General features: G+C 45.9%; 1 protein-coding gene across 1 annotated transcript in view; it reads right to left on the bottom strand.

The window, feature by feature from the left end:
• Positions 1-27035, bottom strand: part of MEI1 (meiotic double-stranded break formation protein 1) — a gene marked incomplete at its 5' end in the record, with an annotated part of 38955 nt that overhangs the window by 4828 nt on the left and 7092 nt on the right. The window contains 24 exon segments of the mRNA XM_082071701.1: positions 219-300; positions 1031-1236; positions 1722-1803; positions 4231-4412; positions 4988-5098; positions 6796-6900; positions 8978-9143; positions 12237-12509; positions 13068-13215; positions 13326-13500; positions 14346-14443; positions 15655-15715; positions 16353-16464; positions 17860-18001; positions 19064-19182; positions 20725-20839; positions 21383-21517; positions 22823-22882; positions 22884-22951; positions 22954-22966; positions 24039-24138; positions 24663-24779; positions 25553-25667; positions 26123-26253. Of these exon segments, the coding sequence (XP_081927827.1) occupies positions 219-300; positions 1031-1236; positions 1722-1803; positions 4231-4412; positions 4988-5098; positions 6796-6900; positions 8978-9143; positions 12237-12509; positions 13068-13215; positions 13326-13500; positions 14346-14443; positions 15655-15715; positions 16353-16464; positions 17860-18001; positions 19064-19182; positions 20725-20839; positions 21383-21517; positions 22823-22882; positions 22884-22951; positions 22954-22966; positions 24039-24138; positions 24663-24779; positions 25553-25667; positions 26123-26253 (2916 nt within the window).

The following is a 27035-nucleotide window of genomic DNA, read 5'->3' as shown; positions in this document are numbered from 1 at the left end:
TGTCCAGAGCCAACTGAGGACTCATGCCTGCAGGGGAGCCAGGCACTGTGATTTCATCCCACAAAGCACATGATTAACTTTAGGCATACAAATAATTTTTTCTTATTGGGCATAAACTCATTAAGCATCTGCTCCAGGGTGCTACTGGATGGAGATCAAAGAGCTTAAAATCACTGCAGGAGGGACACCCAGGTGAAGAAAGAGCAGGAAGTCTTTACCAACATCCTGGTTCTTCACATACAGGTATTCCACTAAGGTTTCCAGGCAGGCAACCACAGCTTGAGAAAGCAGCAAGTCTTTCTGAAATACCAAGAGAGGGGAAAAAGAAGAAGAAAAAAAAAAAAAACAGTCAACAACTATTGCAAGAGGAAAATTCATAAAGTGGCAGGATCTGAAAAGCATGAAGCACAGGAAAATAACACCTTTCATCTCCTTCACAGGATGCAACGTGCTGCAAATTACGTGTCACATCAAGGAGCCAGACAAAGGCACAACTACTTATTCTAAGAAGAAAAAAATAAATTAAGTAACAGCCTCCAAAGAATAAAGATGAGAGCCTAACATCACTCAAGAGAGTTAAATGTAAACTGATGTACTATCCCCTGGAGCCAAACATCACTTGAGCAAGCTAAATATACACTGATATACTACTCCCAAAGCCAGGGGTGTGGGGAAGGGACTGGGATCTGTTACACTTTTCCCACCTCTGTCTCTGTGGGTGTGGCGTCCCTGCAGAGTAGGAGATGGGAAAACAGAGAACATCATGCGTACACAGAATTTCAGCTATCCAGCTCAGCAGCAGGGAGTACTGCATAGCTTGATTTACCTTCTTTCTCACTGCGCCATGCTGCAGCAAGAGCATTTTCCCTCCTCCTCATAACATGTCTGTACGGGGAGGAAAACGCAGGCAGAAGAACAAAAATAAAGGCAGCCTCTTAGGTTCTGCAACAGGGTGGTTTTTCCTCAGGTTAGTGTACCTGCCTGAAGCCCAACAACACTAGTATTGTTCCAAAAGTTGTATTTTATATACCTGCAACTGGACATGCACCAAAAGGTTCTGCAGGCTGACAACAAGTGAGAAGACCTGCCACATGGCAAGGGGGTGCAAGGCAGCATCCTGCAGCGATGGTGGCTGTGGTTGTGTAACACCCTGGGCTGCGTTTTGGCCAATGATCACCAGCAGAGAGGAGGAGAAGTTCTGTCGCAGGGCAGCTCTCAGGAACTGCATGATGCTCACTAGACAGGGAGCCACTTATTAGTGCATGTCAGTATTTTCTTCTTCCCTGCCCTGTATGTTGGTGCCCATGCAATTGCACGAGAGAGGGTGAGGAGAGAACATTTGGGCTTGAGGGCCCACTGGAGTTGTCCAGCAGCTGCTGAGAGCTGCAGGCAGGAATGGCAATATGAATTCCCTTGTTCATCTCCTCTCCATGAGACACTATCCCAGTTCATGCTCAGTGCCAGATGTCACTACAAACCTCCAAGGAAGATTTGTCCAAACACAGCAGAACTCCAGACTATTCCCTCCAACCCTTTTTCTCATCAGCAGGTACATACTCCCAAAGCCAAATGGACCAAAGCTTCCAGATTCCCACCAGCACCTCCCACCCACCATCCCATCCCATCCCATCCCATCCCATAGTCACCAGTTCTCCCTTGTTGTCTGTAGCATGATACTAACAGCTGCTTCCAGTCAAATCCCTGTAACTGATGCAAAATACCTAACAGCAGGACTGGCTTCTTCTTCCTGAAGATGACTGCATTCAGGACTTCTGTTAGGTCTAGAGAGAGTGTCTGGTGAACCTATAGGAGAATGAAACAGAAGAGAAAAAACAATACTGGTTTGGACCAGGTAAAAAGCTCCCTTACATACTTGCAGTCCTTAGACACTATCCCATGATGACCATTAAAAAACAAACAAACTGCAACAGGGTTCAGGAGTCTGACCCAGAAGAGACAAGTCACACCATTCAGCCCTCAAGTTTCACTCACCACCAGATGCCAGCCCTGCAGAGCTTCCAAACCACAGTGGGACTCGTCTGCCCATCTTACTCTCCCTACTCCCTGCAGGCCCTCTGGCACGTGGCTGTCAGGCTGCTGAGCGCGTGGGGCAGCAGGAACAGCCATCACCAAACATGGCTGTACCTCGGCCACACAGCCAGCCAGCACAACACAGGAGCCAGGCGGCCAAAAGCCAGCAGTGACAACAAGAATGTGGCCATGCCTGCTTGAGCTGGGAAGCCTGCAGAGAGCCCAGGGCTAGGAACTATGGCGTTGGTGAAGGTGGCAGAGGAGGTGAGGGACTTGGGAACTAGAGGAAAAGGGAAAGGTGGGCTTGAGAGGGCAGTGTGCCCTGTTTCCCTCACAGACCAGCCATCCAGCAGTGATGGCATAAAGCCTCACAGAGCCCCAGGATGGTTCAAACTCTTCAGTAAGGCAGAGAGTTGGGATGGGAGAATGGGCATAAGGACCACAAGGCTGATTCCTTCAAATCATCTTCAGAAGAGAGAAATGTCCAATAGGAGAGCTAGGAGTACCTCCTGCAACAGGGTGGCCATGGTTACTTGCCTAAGAACTGACAAGCTGAAGGCTTTAACAGCCTCCCATCCATGACCCATCCACAGGCTTCTGCTAAAGTCAGTAGCAGTAACACAGTTAGCACAGAAGCTTGCTATGGCCAGACAAGTCCTCGCTATTAACATCAGCCTGAGATGAATGTGGCCATTTCTCGGAGCCATTGTTCCCCTCTAAAAAACTGCAGGCTTGGGGACACAGTCTGGCCTCAGCTCACATTCCCAGCCACAAAGGCCAAAGGCTCTCTCACAAGGGCCTCCAGGATGCTTTGTGCAGCTTCGGCCACAGTGAGCAACAGAAAGCAGCAAGATAAGTGAATCTTCCTCTTATCCCCTCTCCCTCCCCCTCAGCAGAAGATTAGAAACACTGAAGCTTAGAAATGCTGAAGATTAGAAACACTGAAGCATTCTTGAACCAATTCCATTTGCCACCTGTATCTTTAGTTTCTTTCCCCATCTCTGGTGCAAGAAGGATTCTGGGTTGCACATCAAGCCAGTAAGGTATTCATGCAGCCAAACAACAGGTTTATAAGCCACTAAATAATTGCACTTCAAGGATCAGTATGAGTGGAGCGAGTCACTCACAGAGACAAAGCTCAACACTAGCCACTAGAATTGAATCCCTTTTGGGACTGGCACAACGCTGACCGCCCAGACACAGCCCTGACTTGGAAACTGATAAGGTAAATTGTGCTCAGCAGATAAGGGAGCAGGGACAGGCAGGTCTTGCTATGCATTCACACAGCTGACAATCCCTATGAGTCCCATGCTGTAAGACCTCAGCAGAGGCGGCACACCCATGAAGCAACAGGTGCAGAGTTAGTCTGGGGTGACCTTTTGGAAAACATCTTCCCTCAGTATTAGAAAAACAACCCCTGCCTCTCTGTGCAGCTGCACACGTGTCCTTAATGTGATTCTGTCATCTGCAAATAGGCGCACAGACTCCCAAAGCACACACACTGCTGGGTATAACTGCAAGAGCAGAGCCCACAACTCATGATGTGCTGTTTAACCCTGTATCAAGAGAGGGAGAGAGGCCTAGGTAGATACTTCAAAAGGAAATGCCATCCTCTTGTTTTGGCATTAGAAAGTGTTTCCCTCAAAGTTGTAATTCCAACATCAGCTGACAACTCCAGCTCAGCTCTCTTGTCACACAGCAAAGCAACAAATACAATGACAGCTGGCCACATTCATATGAGCTTGCTAATATTGAACACTTTCTTGCCAATAATAGGTTTGGATTGTGACTGTTCTGCTATCGATCATTTTAGTACCAAAAAAGCAGTTTACAACATGGGAGCTGTGTCTCCCACCCCCAGTTTTCCCTTGAGAAAGGCCTTAAAATGTGTTTTGCTCCATGCTGAAGAGGAAAGTGATTTGGATCAGGAGGGCTGGGTGTGCACTTTTGCCCCCAAGATTTCTGCCCCTCCCTAACCCTCCAATTATTTGGGTCTCAGCCTTCAGCAACATACTGCCAGTTCTGCTGGAGAAGTACAGCAGGGAACAACTTGTGGACAATAACAGAAGAGCAATCAAGGCAAGCAGATTCCAGGCCAAAGCAAACCACTTTCCTCTGCTAATGAATATTTTTTTATTAATTATATATTTTTTTAAGGTTTATCCCTTCCCTGGATCTGAACACTAGAATGGTTCTAACCTCAGTGTTGTAGCGATGCTGATAAAGCAAGAGGGATGCAACCAACAGCCATCCAGAGCAAAGCAAGGCATCCTCAGATGACAGGTAAGCAGGTTGAGAGGGAAGGGACCTCAACCAGGTGCACTCCAAAACCTTCTGCAGGAGCTCTAGCAGGGACACGTTGGAGAGCAGCACAGCCACTGCTGTGTGGGAGAAACATAATCAGAGAGGCTGACGGGATGGCACAGGCTAAACCAGCTTGACAAGCAGAAGAGAAGTGCTGAGCACACCCCTGCTGCAGTGAGGCAGCCCCAGCTGCCAGGGCTCATCAGCGTAAGGCTGTCCAGCTGTGCTGGTATTCACCTTCCACAGCACAAGCGACTGCTTGGCCAGCTAATAAAATGACCAGCCTTCAACTAGCACAGCTGGAAGGCTGGTTAGTGCTGTTCTCTATTATTGTTTAATTTTTTGAACTGTGACAATATCAGGAAATTTCAAACAAGGCACCAAAGCCCACTGCTGTGTTTTATGAACAGGAAAAATACAGTGGTTCCATATCTCAGCAGCCAATTCCTGAATCATCAGAAGGCAGCAAAACCAAACCAAAACCCTCAACCTAAGAAACCTCACCACAAATACAAAATGGTCTTTGTTAACAGTAATGCTGCATCTGGAAGGGGAAAAATCCACCTTATCTGCTGAGACAGAATACAGTCTCTGATGGCCAAGATACAACCTCACTGACATTAACTTAGCAATCAATACAATCTTGCCTCACCTCTCTGTTGACTACAAGGTGTTGTCTGATGAAGGCTCCAGTACAGAAAATTCAAGGATGGCTGCAGGAGGTCAGTGTCCCTTGGCCTGCATTTCCCACAGAGATTGCTAACTGGAAACAAAAGAACATGCATAACACAGACAGCAACAAAACAGAGCACCTCAGCACAAAAAACAAGTCACTCAGTGGGGAGAGAATTTGGACAAGAGCAACACAACCTGAAGTGAAAATAAACAGACTATGGTACAGACAAATCAATAGGCATCTGCCCTAGAGTGTTTGCTTTAGACGGGACAGTACAGTGGAAGACAATAACAGGGAGGGGGGGAAACAGATAAGAGTGTAATAAAGGGCATATGTCACATTGGGCAGTAATGAATCCAAGAACAACAGATTATAAGTTACTTGTTTCCACAGAGTGAGTTTGATCCTAATACTGGGTCAACCATAAACAGCCGCGTACCTGTCTTACATGGTGACCAGACCGGGGAAGGATGTGGAGAGTTGTGCTCCTCCACTCCCACTGACTCTGCTCACACTAGCATTAATACTAAAGATGCCACATTTGTTTAAAGCACCAAACACTCAGTAACAATGTTTAGCAGGAGTTTGGGAGGGAAATCCAGGGCTGCAGGGCTCAGCAAAACTGTCACAGGAGATCTTTTCAAGAGCTTAAAGTCTGAGTAAGCAATTCTCAAAAACATCAAAATGCCTCCCCACACCCCTTCCATCTATGAATTGGTTTCTCGTAGGCCTCATCAGAAGAGAGCATCCTGCACGCCCACCCCTGAAGAGCACAGTCAGGGCCGCCAAGCAGGGAATGAAGACGGTGGCTGGGGCAGGGGGAGAGTTGTGTTGAAAAATACAGAGCAAAAGGCAAAAGCAGGAAGAGCTTGTGACTCCTGGGAACAGCTGAGCTGTGCTCTGAAACCACAGCAGATAAAAAGGGCTGGTATAAAGAGGTCATGCTTCTTTCACATCCCCAGTTCCCTTGCCTAATGAATGTCTGAGAAACACGGCTTCTTCACAAGGGCAACACAGGCAGCCCCAAGACATGGAACATTGCAAATTGAAGGGTATAGTCCTTCAAAGTCTGCTGGAGAGATCAATTTGTCAGAGCAGGGAAGAGATGAGAGGATGGACCAGCTGACCTTCCTTCTAGTATCTATTCTTTTTTCACAGCCTGCATGAACCTCTAATCACCAAGTAAGAAGGGAGAAGGCACCGAGTAAGGATCACCAGACAAGACAGCAGGTCATGGTACAGTGAGTAACCAAACACAGCCCACTCTTCTGTGTCTCTAGGGTGGAGGCGGCAAGTCCTGCAGCTGGTTAGCACCCATTTACTCTGGGCTCACACTCCAGGGACAGCCCAGGTTTGTCAGGCTGCTGGTCCCTGATGGCTGGTTCACAGGACATCCCTGCGGCCTGAACCCCACAGGAGTGTGTTACCAAGTGTGGATGGGAAGGGGTGTTCAAGGAAGTACATATGGAATACAGACATGTGCCAAGTCAACAACAGTGACAGACCCTGGAATCACGTCATGGCCAGGAGAATACTTTGGCCACGTTGCGAGGTTTCAGACAACAAATGTATTGTTAAAGCAACGGGCAGAGAACCTGAGTTTTGTTGACGGAGCTGGTAGCCAGGGCTCTTTACAATGCTCTGGCTATGAAAGTATCTCAAAGCAACCGTAACTGTAAGGCAAGGTACACCTCTCAAGGAACAAAGAGCCATCCTCTAATCATCTTACGGAACAATTAACACAGATCAAAGCCACCTGGGAGAAAATGGATGCACAGACTCACCCTGGTGAAGCAGCTTGAAGTCTGTGCTGTCCAGCTCCCTCATACCCTTGCTCCGCAGCTGCACCAGGAAAAGGAGGCTCAGCAAAACAGGCAGGTTCCTGTTAGCTAAGAAGGGTGCAAACAACTTAGCTTGTCAGTGAACTCTAAACTGTTGTAACTTAAATAGTGCCAAGAATTGTTAATTTTCTGGCTCAGGAATGGGGATGGGTTAGAGGAGGAAGTATTTCCCCTTTACACACAGACACACACACATGTTCCCAACTTCATTCTCATCTCTACAGTCCCCTCTGGATCAGGCCCCCTTTCTGCCACTGTGGGTTGGCCTGAGTTGCAAGCTGGATCCTGCCAACACCATTCTAGGAACAACTAGAAAAGAGCAAGAAAAATGAGTCTAGGGCCTTTTACACCCTTAGCAAACCATGTAAGGGGCACGGTCACTGCATATTCAAACTTACACCAGCCCTTTGCAGGCTAATCTCTTCCCATCTGCTTGACCATCCCTGGCAGCCCACACTTTGCCAGCAGCCCAGCACCTCAGAGCACTCAGCTGCACAGCATTTGTTCTCCATGCATCTTGTGAAGCTGGAAAATGCTGTCCATCCTGCTCCACAGGGCAGAGCAGAGACTGGAGAGGTGAGAGCCCCACACGAGGAGAACAGAGCTGCTCAGACCACCAAATCCCCACGGCAACCACCTCCTTAGTGTGTTCACTCCTCTGCAGTGCTGTAAGCAGGTAAAGATTTGCACTGTATACAGCCACACCTACAGCAAGCAACTATTGCCTCCAGAAAATGTCTTCACAAAGGCACAGGAGTTTTCACTTTGGGGAAGGAAATATTTACGGGTGTCTTTAATGCTACCATACTCTTGATGGAGCTCCACTGTTGGGCCCTCTTGTTGTCTAAGAGCAGGCTACTGTTTGAAAAGGGAATGTAGATCCCCTGGACTTATCTGCCCCAGACCTCACAGAGAGCAGCCTGTGTGCTGGGAGACAAGCAATTCATGTCTCTGGAGCACATCTGCTGCTTGACTTTCTGGATGGGGTTGCCGGTAACTCAGCTAATGAGTTCAAGATGCAGCACAAGGAGGAGCTGGGGATATTGGACACAGCGGAAGGGTTCTAACCTTGCAAAAGCCCCCCTAGCCCAGCATCCTGTCTCCAACACCAGTGGTTTGGAGGAACAGGTCTGGCTCCCACAATGGGAAATGGACAATTTAGCTCCCCACAGCCCCTGGCACCCCCAGATCAGGGAAAGAGAGACACCACAACTCCAAATGTGCATAGTTCTCCAAAAAAGATCTGATCTGACAGATGTCAGCATTGCCTTCTTTATCCATAAGCTTGTAGCCTCATGCTCTACCATGCTTCTGCTTTCAAGCCACCATCTTCTCCAGCCTACTGATTTTGCTGGAGGTCAGGCAAAAAAACTTTCCCACTTGATGCTTCCATCCCAACCGCTGCACAGCACGACACTCCAGACCGGGGCTGTTACAGGTGTTGGTGGCCCCTTCAGGAACCAGCAAAAGCTGCTCTGGGCACCTATCCCAGGGGAGCCAAGGACATCCTAGTACTACTCCCCTTTTCAGTGCACGATGGGACAACAGCCCCAACTCCACAGCTAGAGCTAGTATGGAAAACAGAGGGATTCCTCCCAGTCACAACCCTGCTAAACCTGAGATTTAATGGAATTATGAGATCTGGTGAAAACACAGTTCTTCTCTGGTCATCAATATCATGAATGATTCAAACAATCTCTGCTCCCGGTCCCTGTGTCCTGGGAAGCAAGTGTACTCAGGCACACCAAGCTGTTTTGCACAGAGAAAATGCAAAAAGGAGGATGTCTTTCAGCCACCAGTTGAGCTCCTGTTCAAGCTGGGAGATTTACCAGCACAGCTCTCCACTTTGAACACTTATAACAGTGTAAGAAAATCTTGCCTTGGTTTAACAATCACAGTTTGAAGCCAGAACAACCTAAATCAGAAAAAGACTATCTCACTTCAAAACAAAAATCTCTGCGGAAGGAAACTAAATCAGCACAGTTCTGTCCATAAATTTCCTCATGCGGGTAAGTACTGAAGTCAAATCAGCAGTTCAAAACCACTTTATTCCAGACTGCAACCTTTCAGCCATCTACCCTACTAGTTGATCTTACAGCAAGACCAATTCACAGAGGAGAGTCACCTTGTAAAGAAGCTGAACTGCTCTCGACCAGCAGCTGCTGCAGAATCTGCAGGAACTGACTCCGGAGAAGGTCACAGACAAGAACATCCTCATTTCTTTCCAGGAAGATCCTTAGAGTCATCAACACCTTCCAAGCCACCTCCACAGAGCTTGAGCACACCAGGTCCTGCGAGGGAAGAAACACACACATTACCTTTCTGCCCTGATTAGGCAGAAGTCACTGCTGTTTAATGCCATTATGTTAATCTGGTGCCTTGGGAAACAGTCTAATAACGCACCGTTCATATTAAGTATGTCCTGATTAAATAGAGAACTGAATAAAGCAGACAGACTCTCATCTGATAAGAATCTCTGAATAATATCCTGTTTAAAGAATGCATTTGTCTATATAACTCCCATCCAGCACACAAGTGTAGGGGTAACATATTAATACATTTAAGATTCGGGTCTTAGACAAGTGAGATCCTAAAGTCAGGGCCCTGTTTCCAATAGCACAGAGCTGCCAGCACTTCCACTCTCCTTGTTTTGAAAAATCAAGTTGTATATTAAAGACACTTACCTAAAATGAAGCTTATGAGTCAGGCCATAGTTACTAATTTTCAAAAGGCTGGCAGACTTGTATCTATCTGCAGTAGCAACATAACAGCTAAACTGCATGAAAGGCACATAAACCAGACAAGCAATCACTCAGTCACAGAAAATGGCAGAGTCGTATACAGAGCATTCAGCCCACGAGCCTGCTTTTTGGCTACAGAGCCTTGTCTGGAGTCTCTGAGTTCAGTTCCACAGCCAGTAGCCTTAATATGGGCATACTTTTGTTGTTAATGTGTTCGACGTGAAATTCACCTGCACAGTATGTACAGATGCAGTTCCATAAAGCTGAGGCAGAAAATGCCTGGTAGCACTGACATAATATGATTGTCTCAACATGTGTGATATCAGCACTCCCTTTCCTTTCCTTCCCCAGCAGTCCTGGCTACTGCATTGCAAATGGCACAGCTGAAAGAGGTAAACAGAAAACAGGTCTCAGCAACCAAGCCTGCCAGGACAGTCCATGGCCTTTTCCAGCTGCCTTCCGCTATCACACAGTGATCATGCGTCCAGACGGGGATGATGGAAAGGGCTGTGGGATCCCATACTCAAAGAAGTAAGAAAAGGTTGCCTGCCAGAACTCTCTAGTTCTGAGCCTGATCCCTGCCCATATTTGAGAGTTTCAGGAATAAGGGGCAGAGAGCTGTCTGCACAATCAGCTCCATTGACATAGATCTGCTCCATGTGACATTCAGGAATGTAAACTAACATCAGTCAATCTCCATTCTCCGAGAGAGTGGCTCAGATCTGGAGCATGGAGAAGACAAGTGGAACAGTGCATGATCTTGATCACATTAATCCCCAGAGGAACACACGCAGCTCAATATGGCAGTAACCAAGGGCCACAGCCTTCCTGGTCCCAGTAAATGCATCACTGGGTTAACATGTTACTTCCTACTCAGGACCTCAAGGTCTCAGATGCAGTCACTAACCATCTGTCCTATCTAATCTGGATGATTATTAAAAGCACATAAACAAATAAATCATCCTTGGAAGGACATTCACTTTTGTTTCACTGTACCATACAGAGGCCTTTCCATTTCACTAGTGCATTCCTAGGCTGAGGTTATTCACCTCATAAGTTTTGTTTACATCTGACAGTATATTTAGCCCAGAATATTGCACTGGTTTATTAGCCCATCTAAATTCAGATTGATTATGTTCTTCCTCAACTGAAAGGTGAATTGTCAAAGCCTGTGATTTATTACAGCTCACTTTAAGCACTGGGACAGAGCTAAATTAATTTATTTCTGCAAGAGCACATGGCAACACAGAAATGAGAAAGCAGGAATGCTGTACCATTCAGGGAAGGAGCCACTGTTTCTCTTTTGCTTATTGATAGACCTGTGATGTATACATCTGCTTAGGTTTATGGAGTGATAGGTTCCAGAACTACTGCCAAGGGTCACAGAGTAGAAAAGTCTCATGGGACACTTCTTCGTAATTTGCACTGGTATGTCACCTCATTGATCAGTTTTACTGACGCTCTGCAATAGTATCAAATGCCTGGATGTTTTACCTACTCTGCAATATCACCCCAACTGTGAAAGAACTGCCCTATGTGAGAGCAGAACTGCCCTCCTGTCAGTTGTTTCAGTAATCTGAGATATTAAAATTTACTTCACAGCCTCTTATATAAGAGCAGTCTGTAATGCCTGATGGGTGCCCACTCAGAATTAAACCTTGCTTCTTCACTGTGCACTGACATGGGTTTTTGTTCTCAATGACACATTGTCTCAGCTTCCCTAACAAGCTGGTGAAGAAACATCATAGCCCTTAGCTTTTGCCCTTCAAGGCAAATCTCTCATGTCCTAGTCTGCAAACGTTAGCAATGTTACAAATGTGACTACGTGACTGGCTGAACAGTCACAGGACAAGTGGCCACTGATGGGGAGGGGTGACAGGGCGGGTAGGAGAGGTGGAAGTGAGAGAAGGCCTCCGAGCAGCCATCAGGACCTGGATTCTGTCATCATTACGTGGGTTAACAAAACTCATTATGCCAGCTAAAGGCAAACATACTAGTCCTGCTACTGCAAGGCCCCTTTCTCCCCTGCACTGATTAATTTTCCCTTTACCAAGATTTTTATTTTATCTTTTAAGAGCAATAAAACATGCTATTTGCAGTCCTGAAAACTCAAAAAGTATTGCAAAAATCTGACAAGACTCTCCAGCTAAAAACAAAAAAAATTAAAACCCCAAGCAAAAAGAATGCCACACCATCAAGACCTGTTCTCTGCCGAGTGCTTTTTCAAAATTCTTTGTTCCTCATGCCGTTCTCATCTGTGAGTAGTACAGTATTGCTCCCAAATTAACAAAACAGCTTCTTGAAAGGCTGCCATAGAAGATTCTAGAGTACCCAGCTGTCTATCTGGACAGAGAAAGGAATGGGGGGTTTAAGGGCAGGCATCAGCAGTACCCTTCAGATCCTTTCCTAGCCATCTCTCAAAAGATCCCTCTCTGTCACAGCGGATGGATCACAGAGAAGAGCTAACACACGTTCACAGTCCCATTTTCCATATCAGGCTTCCCTGAGAGGTGGAAGTTTGTGTATACACACATGGGCCCTTCTAGCAGAATCCTTGACCTCATAACAGCACCAAGTGCTTTAAGAACCAAAAAGCCCCCTAAAATCAGAGCCACGATAGCTGTCCCTGTGAAAGTCACATACCAGTAAAATAAGTAAAATGCTGGAATTGCTCTTCAGAAGGGGAAGTAATGGGTTAACACTGTTCAGTTGATCAGACAGGCCAAAACCAGCTTCTTGAGTCTCAGTTTGCTTGCAGTCTCCCCAGGTAAACCAGAGCCGGAGGACTTGGCGTCCAAATCTCCCCATAAGTTCAGGGTAGCGCAGGAAGAATTTCAGCAGGAGAGGACAGTGGACATAGACCAAGCTCAGATCTGGAAGATTATCCAGGATCCTCCTTATGGTACACAACGACCTCTGATAAGTGTGTAGGAGGGAAAGGGGGAGAGAGAACAAAATAATCACTAGATAATGAATATCCAAAAGCTGAAGTGATGAGAGTTTACTGTGAGAAACAGTCACACTGCCTTTTAAGTAGACAATCAAATATATCAGTTAAACATCATTTTGTGAAGCCCATTTGCATCACAAAGACTAAAAAAACTTGTAGGCTTTATACAGTGCTCAAAGAGCTGTGCAGCAGCAGCGAAGAGCCATATGGGAACATTAGAAAGCCTGCTGCAGGGGCTGTGGATGTGTTCAGGGGATTGAAGCTATGAAATATATTCTATTTCATATGTGAATTCACAGCCTAACCAACGCATTTACACTTCCCACACATACGCAAGTTTATTCCGTCAAATCTGTACTCCCTAGTGGATTTTCACAGTTAACTTTCCAGAGTGTGGATGCACTGTACACTCTTTACTCATTCACCACTCACCACTTATGCCAAAATACTTTCTGCAAGAGGGCTGATGGGAGTGGGGGGAAACCTTAGTTTTAACAAGAGGTAGGAATTAAATCTTCTTTTACCAAGTCCATGGCTCTGCCTTTGTCCTGACAGACAGCAAGGAGGTAAAGCGCAGCTCTGAGTATGTATGGAGCAGGACAGTCTCCACGGTCCTGTGCTGATAGGAGGAAATTTCTTATGGCTAAAAATAATTCTGCTTCTGGGACAAACCTGCATCCAAGGAGATTGGAGTGGAAACAATAACATAAGACATGCCTTACCCACCAATACATGGTATGTAATGGCCACAGAACCACTTGCCTTGTATACTCTTGGCTCACCTGTCCCCATGGGTGTAGGCGAAGTACAAGAGGAGTATGAAGCAGTGCTGGTGGCTGGTGAGAGACTGATCCAAAGGGAAAGGCTCAGGGGCTTCAGCCAGGAGGAGAAGGCTTTCAGCAACAGTGTAGTTTAATTGAGGCAGACCCTTTTGCAGCAGCTCAGACATCTCTTGCTCTAAAAATAAAACTAATATGAGCAGGCAGGCAGTGATGAGGAATATGTATGTCAAAGCAGAATGGAACAGGGGGACGTAAGCATCTGCCTGCCCTAACTCAAGCATATTACATTAGGGAAGCTCCTGATGTAAGAAATATCGAAGTGAACTTACTACCCCACTGTCTGCAAGGAACCAGCACACCTCTATGACTTGGCATGAACAGAGGTGTGAGACCTGCTCTAATAGAGCAGCACATCTCTATGACTTGGCATGAACAGAGGTGTGAGAACTGCTCTAATAGAGCTTTGAGGATGAAAAAACACTTCTGTTTGAGGTTCCCAGCTCTTTGCTGATGCTGCCTGGGTGACCAACCGCTGCCTGTGGGAAAAGTGGCTTTTGTGATGTGGAAACTTTCATCTCGTTTATTTGGGACTTTATTATGATGGAAAGTTATAGGATAGACAGAAAGCTTTGTAGAGTATGCCAGAGGAAATAATGACTTTAATCTGCAGATATGAGTGGCTGTGGCAAGTAATATTGTTTCAATTAAGCTATGCACATTTGTGCTAATAAACGTCACCATGTAAACAAAACCACAGGCAGAAGAAACACATTCATTCAGGCAGGACTTCAGACTCTTCAAAAGGCATTCTCTAAGTGTTATCTCCTCACTGGACCAGTTTAAACAAAAAGTGGAAAAAATCTCTAAATAGAGCTTATGCGTGTGTGTCCCTTCCCTCCTCCTTTCTCTGCACTCCAGCCGCTACCCCCCCCCCCATTTTCTTTTTGCACCTATTGCCTAAATAGAAGGTGGCAGAGCTTCAATCTAAATGAAGCAATTTGTCTCTTTCCCTGAACTTGCCCTCCTGAGCAGAAGTTCTCTCCTTCTCTGTGGCAGAGTAAAGGCTCAGGCACAAGCTGCAGAGGAAGCTGGAACAGGCCTGATTCAAGGCAGGGTTACTGTGAAGAAGAGCAGAAAGATACAGTGAAGAAGGCCAGAAACATCCTCCTCCCACTTCTAATATCACACACTCTCTGCCAGAACCTTGATTTACTGAATGATCACATACAAGCATCCCCCCTGTCACAAGAAGAGTCCAGGATCCCACCTGGGCTTCCAGGCAAATTAGTTCCCAGAGGACACTCAGCTCACAGACGTGGTGGGTGGAATAGCAGTGATGACAGTGAACATGTTCACATACTTTGGGACAATATGAATACAGTGGGGTACTCTTACAGTCATCATACCCCGTATTCACATAACACTGCAGAGAATGGGAGGTGTTTGGGGGTGGCTCCTGATACCCGACTCCACTGGCAAACACCAGTAAGGAGATTTTGGAGCAATGGTGTTTCCAGGGATGAACAATGAAGAATGTCAAAACAATAACTAAAGGGTGAGAACAGATCTATTTGCAGATATTTTTCTCTCTCTCCAATTGCTTTCCTTGCAGAATAGGACATAACCAAACATCTTTGCACTGTAACACACCATCTCTGGTGCTCCACACTATTCAGAGCCCTAGATCACTCCGCCCTGCCACAATTCACAGGCACAAACATCCTCTAACTTCCACAGTGGTAACCTGGACTAGAGGTGACATGTAGTTTGTTTACCCTTTTAATGAGATGCAGTCACAGGAAAGAAGGTAAAACATCTCTGCAGACACACAGAGAGTGTCTCCAAGTGCTCCTCACCCTAGAAATCATAGCCTCTGCTATACAATACCCTTTGCAATATCTGTTGTTGAAGTTTTACTCCTCCCTCCCATTTCTTACACATTATCACACCACAAGGAAAAAATACAGTGGTAATGTGTGCCTAGGCAGCCAGAGCTCAGATAGAACTGATGCTACTGTTACTTCTTTTTGAAACACCCACTGACTTGGCTACTCCAAAGTCAGGCTGCTTTATCTCTATCTGCACAGCTCACGACAGAGCACAGAATTCTCACACCACTGTGTAAATCCACCCGCCCCCTACCCGACTGCTTCTCCCTTCTCCCACATCCAGCTTTTCCATTCTCAGTTGCCGTTTACATTTTGCAGTAAGACTTCAACCACTCTTGAGTCTTTCAGCCTCCTGTCTTGCCTAATCAGGTGCATTAGATAAGGCATGATCTGCTTTCCCATCTGGAATTTTTTTAGTCACAATACGCACATCATGATACCTTTGCACGGAGCAAAATCTGGCCTTCAGCTCCAATGTCAGTCGTATGAAGGAGGAGGATGCTAGAAAGAAAGCAAGATAGGAATGACAAAGGGGCACAGAACATGTACAATAAGGGAAGAGTAGGCAGGTCCCGTAACCATCCCCACACATCTCCACACAAGCCCAGGGAATAGGGCAGGCCATCTCAGTAAGCACATCTTTGTTAGGCCTTCTCTCCCAATTCAAACTACTCAGAGTTTGGTTTGGAGCAGAGATTCATTCGTTTTCTCAGAAGAAGAGAAGATTCGGCAGCTTTGCATGTTTAGAATAGAGGAATTCCATAAATCACCTCTCTGATGTGCAAAGCATAGGAATACACAGAGTAAACAGGACTTCTCCATAGTAAAATCCCACCACCAATTCCAGTGTAATCCCTGTTTACAGGAAAGGCCAATTCTGAATATTCCAGAAGAAAGAGTAAAGCTGATGCAACTTATTTATCTAAAATAAAATCTGTCCCATCACCATTGCTAGACCAAATAACTTCTTCATCCTGCTGAACATGACTGCACACTCTATTCTTACCCATATAAACATGTAATATAATCCTCCACATAAAGTCTCGTTACGCTCATTGCCTCAGCAATATGCAGTAGCAGCAAGTTCCATCAGTTTAGTTAAGAGCACAGAAAACACGATCCCATGCTACCCCCATACCCAGCTTTTTGGAGAACTTATTCCGCATGTTTGGCACCACTGTAAAGAGGGTGTTAAGTGTTGAGATGAAAATCTCCATCATTGATGGGCTGACAGCCCTTTCCAGGTAGTTCTGTGGAAAGAAGAAAAGATCAGGTGCATGATATGCAGTAAATAAAGCAAGCAGCAGCTTTCTTCCTGCCTCCTGCCTGCCCAGAAAGTTAGATTTCTAAATCCAAACAGAGTAACCGTTCTTCTACCAAAAAGCCTGTCAGCAAGTCCACAGGCTTACAGAGCACTTTGAAAGCGACTAACGCTCCCTCAGTCAAAGTGAGGAGTTCTGCTGCTAACTCTGTCAGACATGACATCAAACAAGACGCTTCGTCCTAATTCCAGCTGGCAACCAGCCAGGCCCTAATGCACGGCCACAGACATTACTGCCCGTGTTACCCTGGATGTAACTGCTCTTACAGGTCTGGTGGGTAATTCTCCAGCGTGGTGTACAACACAGGACATATGCTTAAGTGCAGCTGACTTCAATAACACATCTGTGCTTCAGCATTTTGTTGTGTAGTGGCAAACACAGGTGTTTAAGCTCTCTACAGAGTCCAGCCTGAAACTGTTTCAAACAGAATGACTCAACTCACTCTTGTGGAAGGTCACTGGACAATTTTCTCACAGTCCATTAATTTTTACCCAAGCTCAATGAGCAAGAAATAGCACACTGACGCCGGTTTTGCTAAACTGGACATGCGCTGCAGCCTCCCTTCAGGGAGTAGAACAGCAATGCCACTGCAGCTGCCCAGCAAGAGACTAGTGAAGAGAACACAAAACAAAACATCTTCAAGCTCCCAACAACTGAAGAATCCATACACCTGAGCCTGTGGCAAAGCACAGGCAAAATTTACTCAATGTTTAGAACCCAAAAGTCCCATTGCTTTGACAGTTCTGCTCAAAGTGTCTTAGTGACAGGTCTGTATGAAGCACTAAGGCACATGTGACTCTCCACGGCTGTTTTTTAAACCGTGTTCCTGGCCTTACTAAGGCACAATGCTTAGTTGTGTAGCCTGGGCAGCCTCCTCAATACCTTCTGGAAAGAAGCATGAAAATGAAATTGCAGGTGCAAAATACCTCTGCTTTCTGGGACACAGGCAAGTTTTGAAAAAGTGGCAGAAGGGGAAACAACAGTTCAGGCACTCTTAGTTTTAGGCAACATCCAGAGCTGCCATAGATTAGATAGCATGGCAGGTAAACTATGGGGACTGAACTGTCTGAAGAAAGACACTGCCACCTACATGGAAGCTTTATGAATTTCTCCACCCTCTGAGACAGTACACTCCCATTTTGCATTAACTACATAATGCCACATTTGGCTCTGGAGAGGTGGCAAATGCCACAGCTGTTCTTGGTTTACTGTGTGTGCTCTCTTCACAAAAAAAAAAAAACATGTTTCTGCAATCTACTCCTGGTGCTTGAAAGCACCTTTCCAGATACCCAAGGACGACACCAAGTTCAAAATAAACCTTACCATGACCATGGGGATGCAGAGACTGTCACAAATCCTCAACAGGAACTCAGAGAAGTTGCTCAGTGTGTCCTTACTTTTAGAGTTGGGGGCAGTGAAAGCATTCTCCTGGGCCATGGGGTCACTCTGGAATTCCACTGCTAACCTACAAACACACAGTGGATACCACAGGAGAGAGGAATCCTCCTCACTCTGTAACGGAAGTCAGGAGATACTACATTTCCATGACAACTTTAACCATTAAGGATCTCACAAAACTTCATGGGTTGGAAACACAGGAATCTGGCAATCACACAGAGTTACCTCTTGAGTGAAGGTATTAAAAGTCAGCAATGTTGCACAACAGTACAAATTGGGAAAGCAAGACCCAGCTTCTGTGAATAAAGTATCTGCTGTGGGAAACCCCAGTGTGGTAAGACTACAGGTTCTCAGCCCAGCCAGAGTGCCTGGAGCACAACACAGCAAACCTCATGAAAATCAGCCAGGGGACCATTCAGCTGAGGTAAAAATCATCACACAACCCGAGAGCCCTATAACACCACCCCAAGACACTGTGTCAGTGCAGACAGGGACACTTGCTTCTGACTGAGTTACCTTGACCAAGCCAAATGCAAGTGGTGGAGGGCAAAATAACTCAGTTGGCCAGCCTGCCCTAACAACAGGTTCAGATTCATACACAAACTCATCTACCACTGTCAGCTGTGCAGCTAAGGGTGGGAGAGAGCTCTCATGCAGCAAAACAGGAAAGGTTGGTGCCTATAAAACCACTTGCACTAACAGGTCACAGACATGAGAAAATCCAAGGCCAGCATCTGGAGCAGATGCACATTCGTTCAATGGTTAATCCCTTCCAGCACTGAAACCACATGCCTCAGGGCACAGGAATATGGCTTCACATGTAGCCTCCAACCTTACATCATCACCAGTTTTGGCTAATTTTCAAGCAGTTCCTCCAAAGCCAAAGACATGAAATAAACTGATAGGTCCCAGACAATTTTCTTAGGAGACACACACAGGTGTCACAAAATTTTCAGTATCACTACATATCCCTCCTCCTGTTGTTTCACCAACAAGTGCCATGCGTTGAACTCACCTGTGTTATTTTAGTGATGGGGTTGGATAGAGAAACTCAGTTACAAGAACAGAAGGATGGATGAACATGGACACACACAACACCCACCCCTCCAGTCCCCTGACTTGTCCTCACCTGCAAGCATTTCTGAAACTTTCCAGTGTGTTGAGCAATAACTGGCCGTGTCTCTGAGGGACTCTGCCAAGATTTACATTTGCTGGGTGACTCTGAGACACTGAGAATAGGAGATCACCCTGTCAAAGGAGAGAAGCTTTCAAATTCTTATGTTCACTGTTGGAAAAATTGCTTTCTTCTCAGATACCAGCAGCGGGAGGAACAACAGATTTCCCTTCACTCATTTCACATAGCTACTTTTTCACTATTGTGCTTTCCCAGGAGGGCAGAGTTAGAGAGCTTTTGTGCTCTTGCTAGGGAAGACAGAGCTACAGAGCTACTAGTTCTGCACTGTCCCATCTTTACAGTCTCTATTGCCATGGCTTGATTTAATCTGAGTTTTAAATGGCTCAGTGAATGGAGCTTCATGCCTTTCTGGGAAAACTCTCAATATATTTTTTAAATGTTGTTTCTTCCAGTTACTTTCCAGACAACACTGAACAGTTCCTCCCCCTGCTCGGCACTGAAATCTTAGAAGTTCTCTACTTGGGCTCAGATTTGTAAGCAACTATCCATGTGCCAGCTCTTGTTCCCACACAGCATCCTACTGAGTTCAGCCAGAAGCCAAATGCAGTGCTAGAGCTAATCATTTGCCCAAACTGAGACCCACTTGGAATTAAAAATCTGCCTTTAAATCTTAAACTGTTGTGGTGGTGGTCTCTGAATGCTATCAGAGAAGGACACAGTGACACATTGGTGCCTGGCAGTTCAGAGCTCCTTCTCTTTCCCCATTTGAGACATCTTCATACAAGTACAACAATTTCCCATTTTCTCCCATGAAAGAAAGCCTGGATGTCCTTCCTATCTGCCTAATTTCCTTCCTGTAAAACTCCTTATTCTGAATGGGACACCAAGCTCTTTGTGTTTGCAAACAGACTGACCAACACTTGCCTGTGGGGCAGAAAGCAGTTCTGTGTTTTCCAGGCAGACAAGACAACTGGTACCACATAACTTGGGCCTAAAGATAGTTCAGCAAGCATTTGGAGCTCTGATGCTCCAGCAAGATGCTCTTGCCACTGCAGACATGTGATCTAAACATATATGGCCCTGAGCCTAGAGCAAGAAGGCTCATTCCTTGCCTCTTCACAAGCCACCTGTAATGGTGGCTCTCCTCAGAGGTGTGTAGGTCCCAGCAGCACACCACAGTAACTGCATATTCCAGGAACACGACAGGATTTGCAGTTTGAAGAATGGCTAACAGCTCCCTTGCTGAGCCATCACAGTGCATACATGGTGACCCTCTTGGTCTAAAGGCATAGCAAGAGATGTTCATTGCCAAAAAAATAGTGTGTCCAACAGAGCCTACGAGGTGGGGACCTGAAGAAGGGGAAGTTCAAATGACCTTGGAGTGTTGGACACATAAACAGAGCAGCGCACTGAAGTGGTGCCCCACAAATCTTCACTGATTTAGAAAGACAACATTCACCAGCATCGACCTTCAGCTACTCCAAAGACAAAGATTGGTACCATCTCAAGGCATGAGGATCAAAAGAAACACCAGAGAACCCAACAGCCGTAGCGTAAGGGGAGAGAACATATATACGACATCCACATAGCACACTAGGAGGATCATCCCTGTCCTTCTTGGTCCTACCAAAAAGAAACAACAACTTTTGACTTACTGCATGCCTCTTGCTACTCTGTGGTGGGGAGAAGTCAGCACATCGCTTCAGCATTGCCTCCAGCAGCTTCTGCAGCTCTTCATATGGGACTGGAGGGGAGCTCAGATGGTCCTTCCTGAACAAGCAGAGAGAAAGACAGCATGCACATTCCCTGCTGGGGAAATTCCACCTGGGAAGGCAACACCAGCAGAAATAACTGCTCTTCTGACAGCATCATGCCATTGCCACTTCTCTCCAGCACAGCACACTAAGGTCACAATATCTGAAAAGTGCCTTCATCCAGATGTGTGTCCAAACACACTCTCACTGCACTCACTGTTCGCTCCCATCACAGCCAGGAAGGACATGCCTGTGCACATCTTAGCTTGCTCTTATGTATCCAGATGGGGCACAGAGTGGCAAAGCCACCACAGCCGCAGTATGAGCCTGCCTGGGACGCCAGGTCCTTGCTGCAGCATCTTGCTGCCCACCACAGCTTCATTGCTCTGGCAGTGCTTTAAGGTGGGTGGGAAGCCAGCTCTGCTGTGCCCACGCCTGTCACAGCCAGAAGTCCCACTGCAGAGCACACTCACCCACACAGCCACAGGGGAACCGTAGAGACCAACGCGGTATCAACAGATCTATCTGAAGAAAAGCCTGCAAATTCTTTCCTGCCTACCTCAGGAAAGCTGCCACAGCTCTCACAGCCTCCACCACCACCTCACGCACAGGGCAGTTCACTGTCTCCATCAAAACATCAATGGCTTCTACACATACACCTCGGTTTGTGAATAATTTGATTTCCACTGGCTGCCTGTGAAGAGGAAACAGAGTAAGCAAGGATAATATTGTCAGAGTTAAGTAACTGTACTGCCCCCTCTTCATTTCACCAAATGGACAGCTGAGCCATGCGGTTCCAGCAATGCTTTTCAGTATTCAGAGCCAGCTGCGCTCAAGGAGGTCGTCTCAAACTTGAGCAGGTGGAGGGTTTTGCTACAAAGAGTGAACTTCAGCAGGTCTGTAGCCCTATTATGATGAAAAAACCCACAGCCTGCATAACTGTGTGACTGCACCAGTGAACGCTGACATGAAAAGCATAAGAAAAAACAGGCTTTGCCAAATACAGTGATCTCTCTGCCTAGGACTTGATGCTGAGGCCATCTGCTCTGGCATTTGCAGGTTCATCTGGCAATTCATATTTCTGAGTAAACAAGCAAACACCACCATCCTAGAACGAGGATGATGCCATGAGAATAGCTTCTCTCACAGTCCTATAGCACTTCTTAATGCCAGATGCTGCCAGAAGGACAGGGAGTTTCTTGAACTTGAAAAGAAATCAGGAAAATAAACATAATCCAACTGTTTCAACAATTCTTCTTGATCGGGAACATTTTGGTCATCTGATCAACTTGTGGCCCGATACCTTTGAGCATTTAGCAGGAAAGCATGGAGGGATGACAAGCCACTAATCGCATTATTGGGCAGAGCTGTGTAAATGGCAGACTGTGCTCATTTGGCTCCTGGCAAATCAGGTACAGTCGGGGGAAGACAGGCAGCTACATGTGGACAAGAGGCACTAACAGCCTGCCAGAGGGCCTCTCCGAAGTGAAACAAGAAAAACAGCACAGCATGACAGGAGCCAGACTTGGAAGCCAAAAGTATTCACTGTTATTCAGTTTTCACAGACGTGCCTGACTATAGCAAGCCAGGAGCACATGCTCCCATGCACAAATGGGAAAGGAAAATGAATTTCAGCAGAAATTACACTGGTAGCCCAGCTAGAGGGCAAAAAGTGAACAGAGGCAGAACCACGCTTTTTAGTCACTCAGTGGGATTAAACCCAGCTCAGCAGCCACCTCACGTTCTGCTGTGAGAAAAAGCTGCAAGGCGGGCAAGGCAAGGAAAAGGCCTTGTGGAACTCAGGCACCTGGAGTAGCCTCTGGCCTAAGCCATAAGTGATGTGCTGAACTCCCAAATTGTTTCTACTTATACTGTAATTCTATTAATCCTCCGTATTTCCTTTCTTTAATCACTGGCCTTCTGAAGTAAAACACACCAGAGGAAAAAAAAGTCTTCACTGACTCACACAGGGCGGAATGGAGGAGTATTGCTGACTCACTGAAGAGGCATAAACCCACTTGCAATATGGTGCATTATGATGGCTTCAGGGCCTGGGAGAAAGGTGTGAAGGACAGCACTCTTCCAGCTTCCTGCAGCCTCTCGTCTTTGGGCCCCAAACTGTGCCTGCCCCACCCTGGTTGTCCTGGGAGAGACAAGGGGCACTGCCCGGAGAGCCGCCCACCATTTCTGACACACTGCCAAGGGGAGCAGTACGTCCTGCTTGGACAACACCAGAGCGTGGGGCTCACCTACAAAAGAAGAGTCCAGCTGCAAGGAAAAACTAAGAGGAGAGGTTCCAGGATGAGACCCCTTTCCCCACTACAAGACAGTTTTAAATAAAACATCCTTTCTAAGCCAAAGCTCAGAGAAACAGAATGCGTGTGCTAGAAAACGAGAGTAATTGCACAGAGTGTTCTCTTTGTTTTACAAGCATAAATGCTGTAATTAGTGTTTCCCACATCCTGGTTTCTCTTTTTGACAGATCCCACACTGGCACCATCACACTGTTCTAGCACTGCTGCTTCTCCTTCTCCTTTTTACCCTGCTACTTGCTACAAAATTGACTATGACATTTCCAAAATTCAGCTCAAGGGCTCTCTTGGGGGAACTAAGTGGCGAAAACAAGACTGTCACTAGCATGACAGGACGGGAACAAGATCATAGAGGCAAGAACAGGAAGCACAGAAGAAAAACAAGCCTGGGTGTGTTATTCCTTAGCAGAAAACAAGAGGAAAAAAGTGACAGAAGACATTAATATTTCAGCCTGGAATTTGTTTTTGCTGTTTCAGTTTAGCTCAGATCAAAGACACGGGACTAGAAGCCACAGAATTTGCATGCTCAGTTTTGTCACAGAGACGCACTTAGCAGGAGCTGGCCTGCTTACATATGCCTGGACCTTCCTCGCCTTCTCTCCTGCTTCATCTACAGCTGGAAAGGAGATTTCACCCCCCAGACTGGGAAGGAAGCAGGAAGAGACAGACATACCGGTGGATGCATGCACAAAGAAGACAAGCTGGGAGGTTCAGAAGCAACCATCAGGCCCTTCTTCACAAGAATAAGGGAGATGCATTTGTTCAGCAATATCTTTCAAACACAAAGGTTCTTGGGGTGTAGATATTTGGCCTCAGACAAAAAACTTAAAAATGAAAAGCACCACAGCCTATATTTTGGGGCACCAAACTGCCTGGGCAAGGCTGGTGGGGGCACTCCCTTACCGTTTCAGTATTTCAGCAAAGAGCAGGAGCCCCTGCTTGTGCAGTTCCACATTGTTCAGCTGCAGGATGTCTTGGAGACTCCTCACCAGAGACTCAATGCCTGCACATGTGCAAGAGAAGTCACAAAGGGCATTTAATACTCAAGATTCCAGGATGGAAGCAAAATGAATTTTTAAAAGGAAGGAAGATTTGAACAATTATTCTTCTGAACCACTGACAGAAACAACTGCCCAATACATCCCATTCACTCAGATCCATTATAATAGGCTCAACCTCCACTGATGGAGGAAAGTCCACAAGAACAGAAGGAATTTGGCCCTTCTTCTTAAATCCACTCTTGGAAACACTTAATAGTAACTCAGAAACACTTAATAGTAACTCAGGAAGTGTCAGTCATGATAATTGGTTATTATAATGGATAGAGACTCATCAGGAATTCATTAGAACAGTGACACTGTAAATCCAATCTATGTTGGACATCACAAACATGTCTGATGGGTACTCATTTCCAGACCTTTTCCATCCTGATTGTGGTTTTATGTGAAGCATTGAAATTCAACTAGAGGCACAAAAAATGCCCACAGTATTACTGCAGTCACTCTGTCAGGAACATTAATGACTCACCATAGACTGTGTGACACTTTGAGAAGAAAAGGCGCTCTTCAGTTAGGAGAAGCAGGCAGCAATACACTGACCAGATGAGAATCTCACTGTTGCACGAGAGACACTCAAACAGGAATTCTGCAAACACACACACAAGCATGGTCACGCTGGTAAGAGGCAGCCTGCTCGCCGCATGGCACAGCTGCTCCTGGAACAGAGCAGAGGAAGGAAGAGGAAACAAGGAAGCACAGCAACAGCCACAGGGAGAATGGATGTGTCATAAAATAGCAGGAATGAGAATGGAGTGGACGCTTGGGGGTACGCCAGTCTTCAAAACAAGGTGACTGGAGAGCAGAGTCCCACAGGCAGGTGTCTTCCCAGCACAAACTCAGCAGGCAGGAGCTGAATTGTGGCTCCAGCCTTTGGCGCAAATGAAAAACCACAAAGCAAGCTTTACTAGTGATGCAGTGGTCTTTTTTTTACTTCTCCCAAAGAATTTGTAAAATGAAAGCATTTATGTCTTTTGGGATTACAGAGAAGTAATAAACCATCTCCCATAGCCAGATTCAAAAGCTAAATTCTAGACGAAATTCTGTGCAAATTTACAACATTTAGTGGATTAAGACTGAACTTAAATCCGTTTAGGCTTTGCACGTATACTGCAAGAGGGACCATGACCTCAAGGACTCATTCGAATTCTTGATGTGGAAACTTCATTCCGACAGCTCTTACACTTCCAGTTGAAAACTTACTCTCCCATTCCTAAAATCACATTTACTGGTACAAAATGGTCACAGCACACATTATGCCATGAGTGGATTTCACAAAACCAGACCGATTCCTAAAACAAACAGCCAGGGAGTGCTTTGATATTGGGAGATGAACAATAAGATGCTACCCCATTTCTTCACCTGGGACATCCGCATGGATAAAAGGAGGAGCATATCTGCTGGGCGAGTGAACCAGCACTGCAGCCACACAGTGAGCACTTGCTGCCTGTAAAATTTCATCTCTGGTCAACAAAAGCTGTTGAGAAACAAAAGTCAAAAGGAGAGAGGGAGTCAACTATGTAGATGCAAGTAGGAAACAGTTTCCTCTGCATTTTAAAATTTAAAATGTAAATGAAGATCTCTCTTTTGGTATGTATTTCACAGAATAAACTTGCTAAGGCAAGACAAAACACTGGACCAAATACACTCAAAAAATGCAAAGTGAAAACCACAACAGGGAACATTATGAGTAAGAATAGCTCTGTCCCACACTTCATCATGCTGGCACTACAAGTGCTGTATCAGACCTCAAGTGTGAGTGAGTAAAATCAGCTGAGGCCAGGAGTAAGATGGAGTAATGTCCCCATTTCCCACTGCAGGCTCTATTGCTGGTGTTGGTGTCAGTATACTCAAATGCCTCCGATAAAGCTTCAATACAGGTCAGAAAATTCTTTACATCTACCAACAATTCACTACCACTTCAGCGATCACCTTTTTGAGAACAAGTGGCAGTGGATGTTCCCCTCCTAAAAAGTCAGGGTTCTCAGACTCCTCCTCTGTCCTTGAATTATTCATAAGAATGGATACAAAATGGTCAGATTTCAGCAGCTCCTTTAGCAAACCTGCAAAAGGGGGAGCAAGAATGAGCATGACACTGGGCACAGCAGGGTTATATTAAAACAGGAGTATCTATGGCCCAACACTTCTTGCCAAATTCCTCCCCTTTCCTGCACTCCTAACAAAGACCCTCGCCTCCAGTTTAGGGAGCTTCTTCTCGCTGTGTCCCCAGATACTGCCATGAGCCCCATGTCTTGCAACCCCTTGTTGCTGATGCTTTTTGCTCAGTCTGATGCTCCCTGTTCCTTCTCAGAGGCGTGTGTGTGCACAGGTACATGATCTCAGGAGCTCTCTACTCAAACTCTTTTCTGTTCTCCAGTACCCAGCCTTTAAACTGCTTCTTGGGAGAGCTCTTGCCTTGCATTTTTCTCCAGGCTAGAGCCAGTGACCCAACAATAACTAAACATTTTCCCTGGACTACTTCCTAGAGAACTGGCATTTATCTTCCCCTTCTACTTTCACAGGCTCTTACTGAAACAGCTGTATTTAGCTAAGGGATATCCACACATTAAAAAAAACCCTTCAGTATAAAAGTATAGAGCACTGCTACAGGTATCGATGCAAATCATCAGTATGTGTCAGTACAAATTCACAAGGGGTATCATCTGAGCTATAGAATTCTACTTTCAAAGGAATCATCATCCATTTCTATTAGCTGAGCAGATGATCTGAGGAGCAATCCAGTTCCTGCTTATCTCCTACAAGAAAAAGGAATTATCTGGATGGTTTACAAGCAAACAGTGTCAGAAAGGCCGAAATTGTGCTCCCAGCAACAACTGATACGTGC

This window comes from Streptopelia decaocto, assembly GCF_964273445.1.
Source record: "Streptopelia decaocto genome assembly, chromosome: 1".
Lineage (NCBI taxonomy): Eukaryota > Metazoa > Chordata > Aves > Columbiformes > Columbidae > Streptopelia > Streptopelia decaocto.
This window is presented reverse-complemented; position numbering and strand designations above follow the sequence as displayed.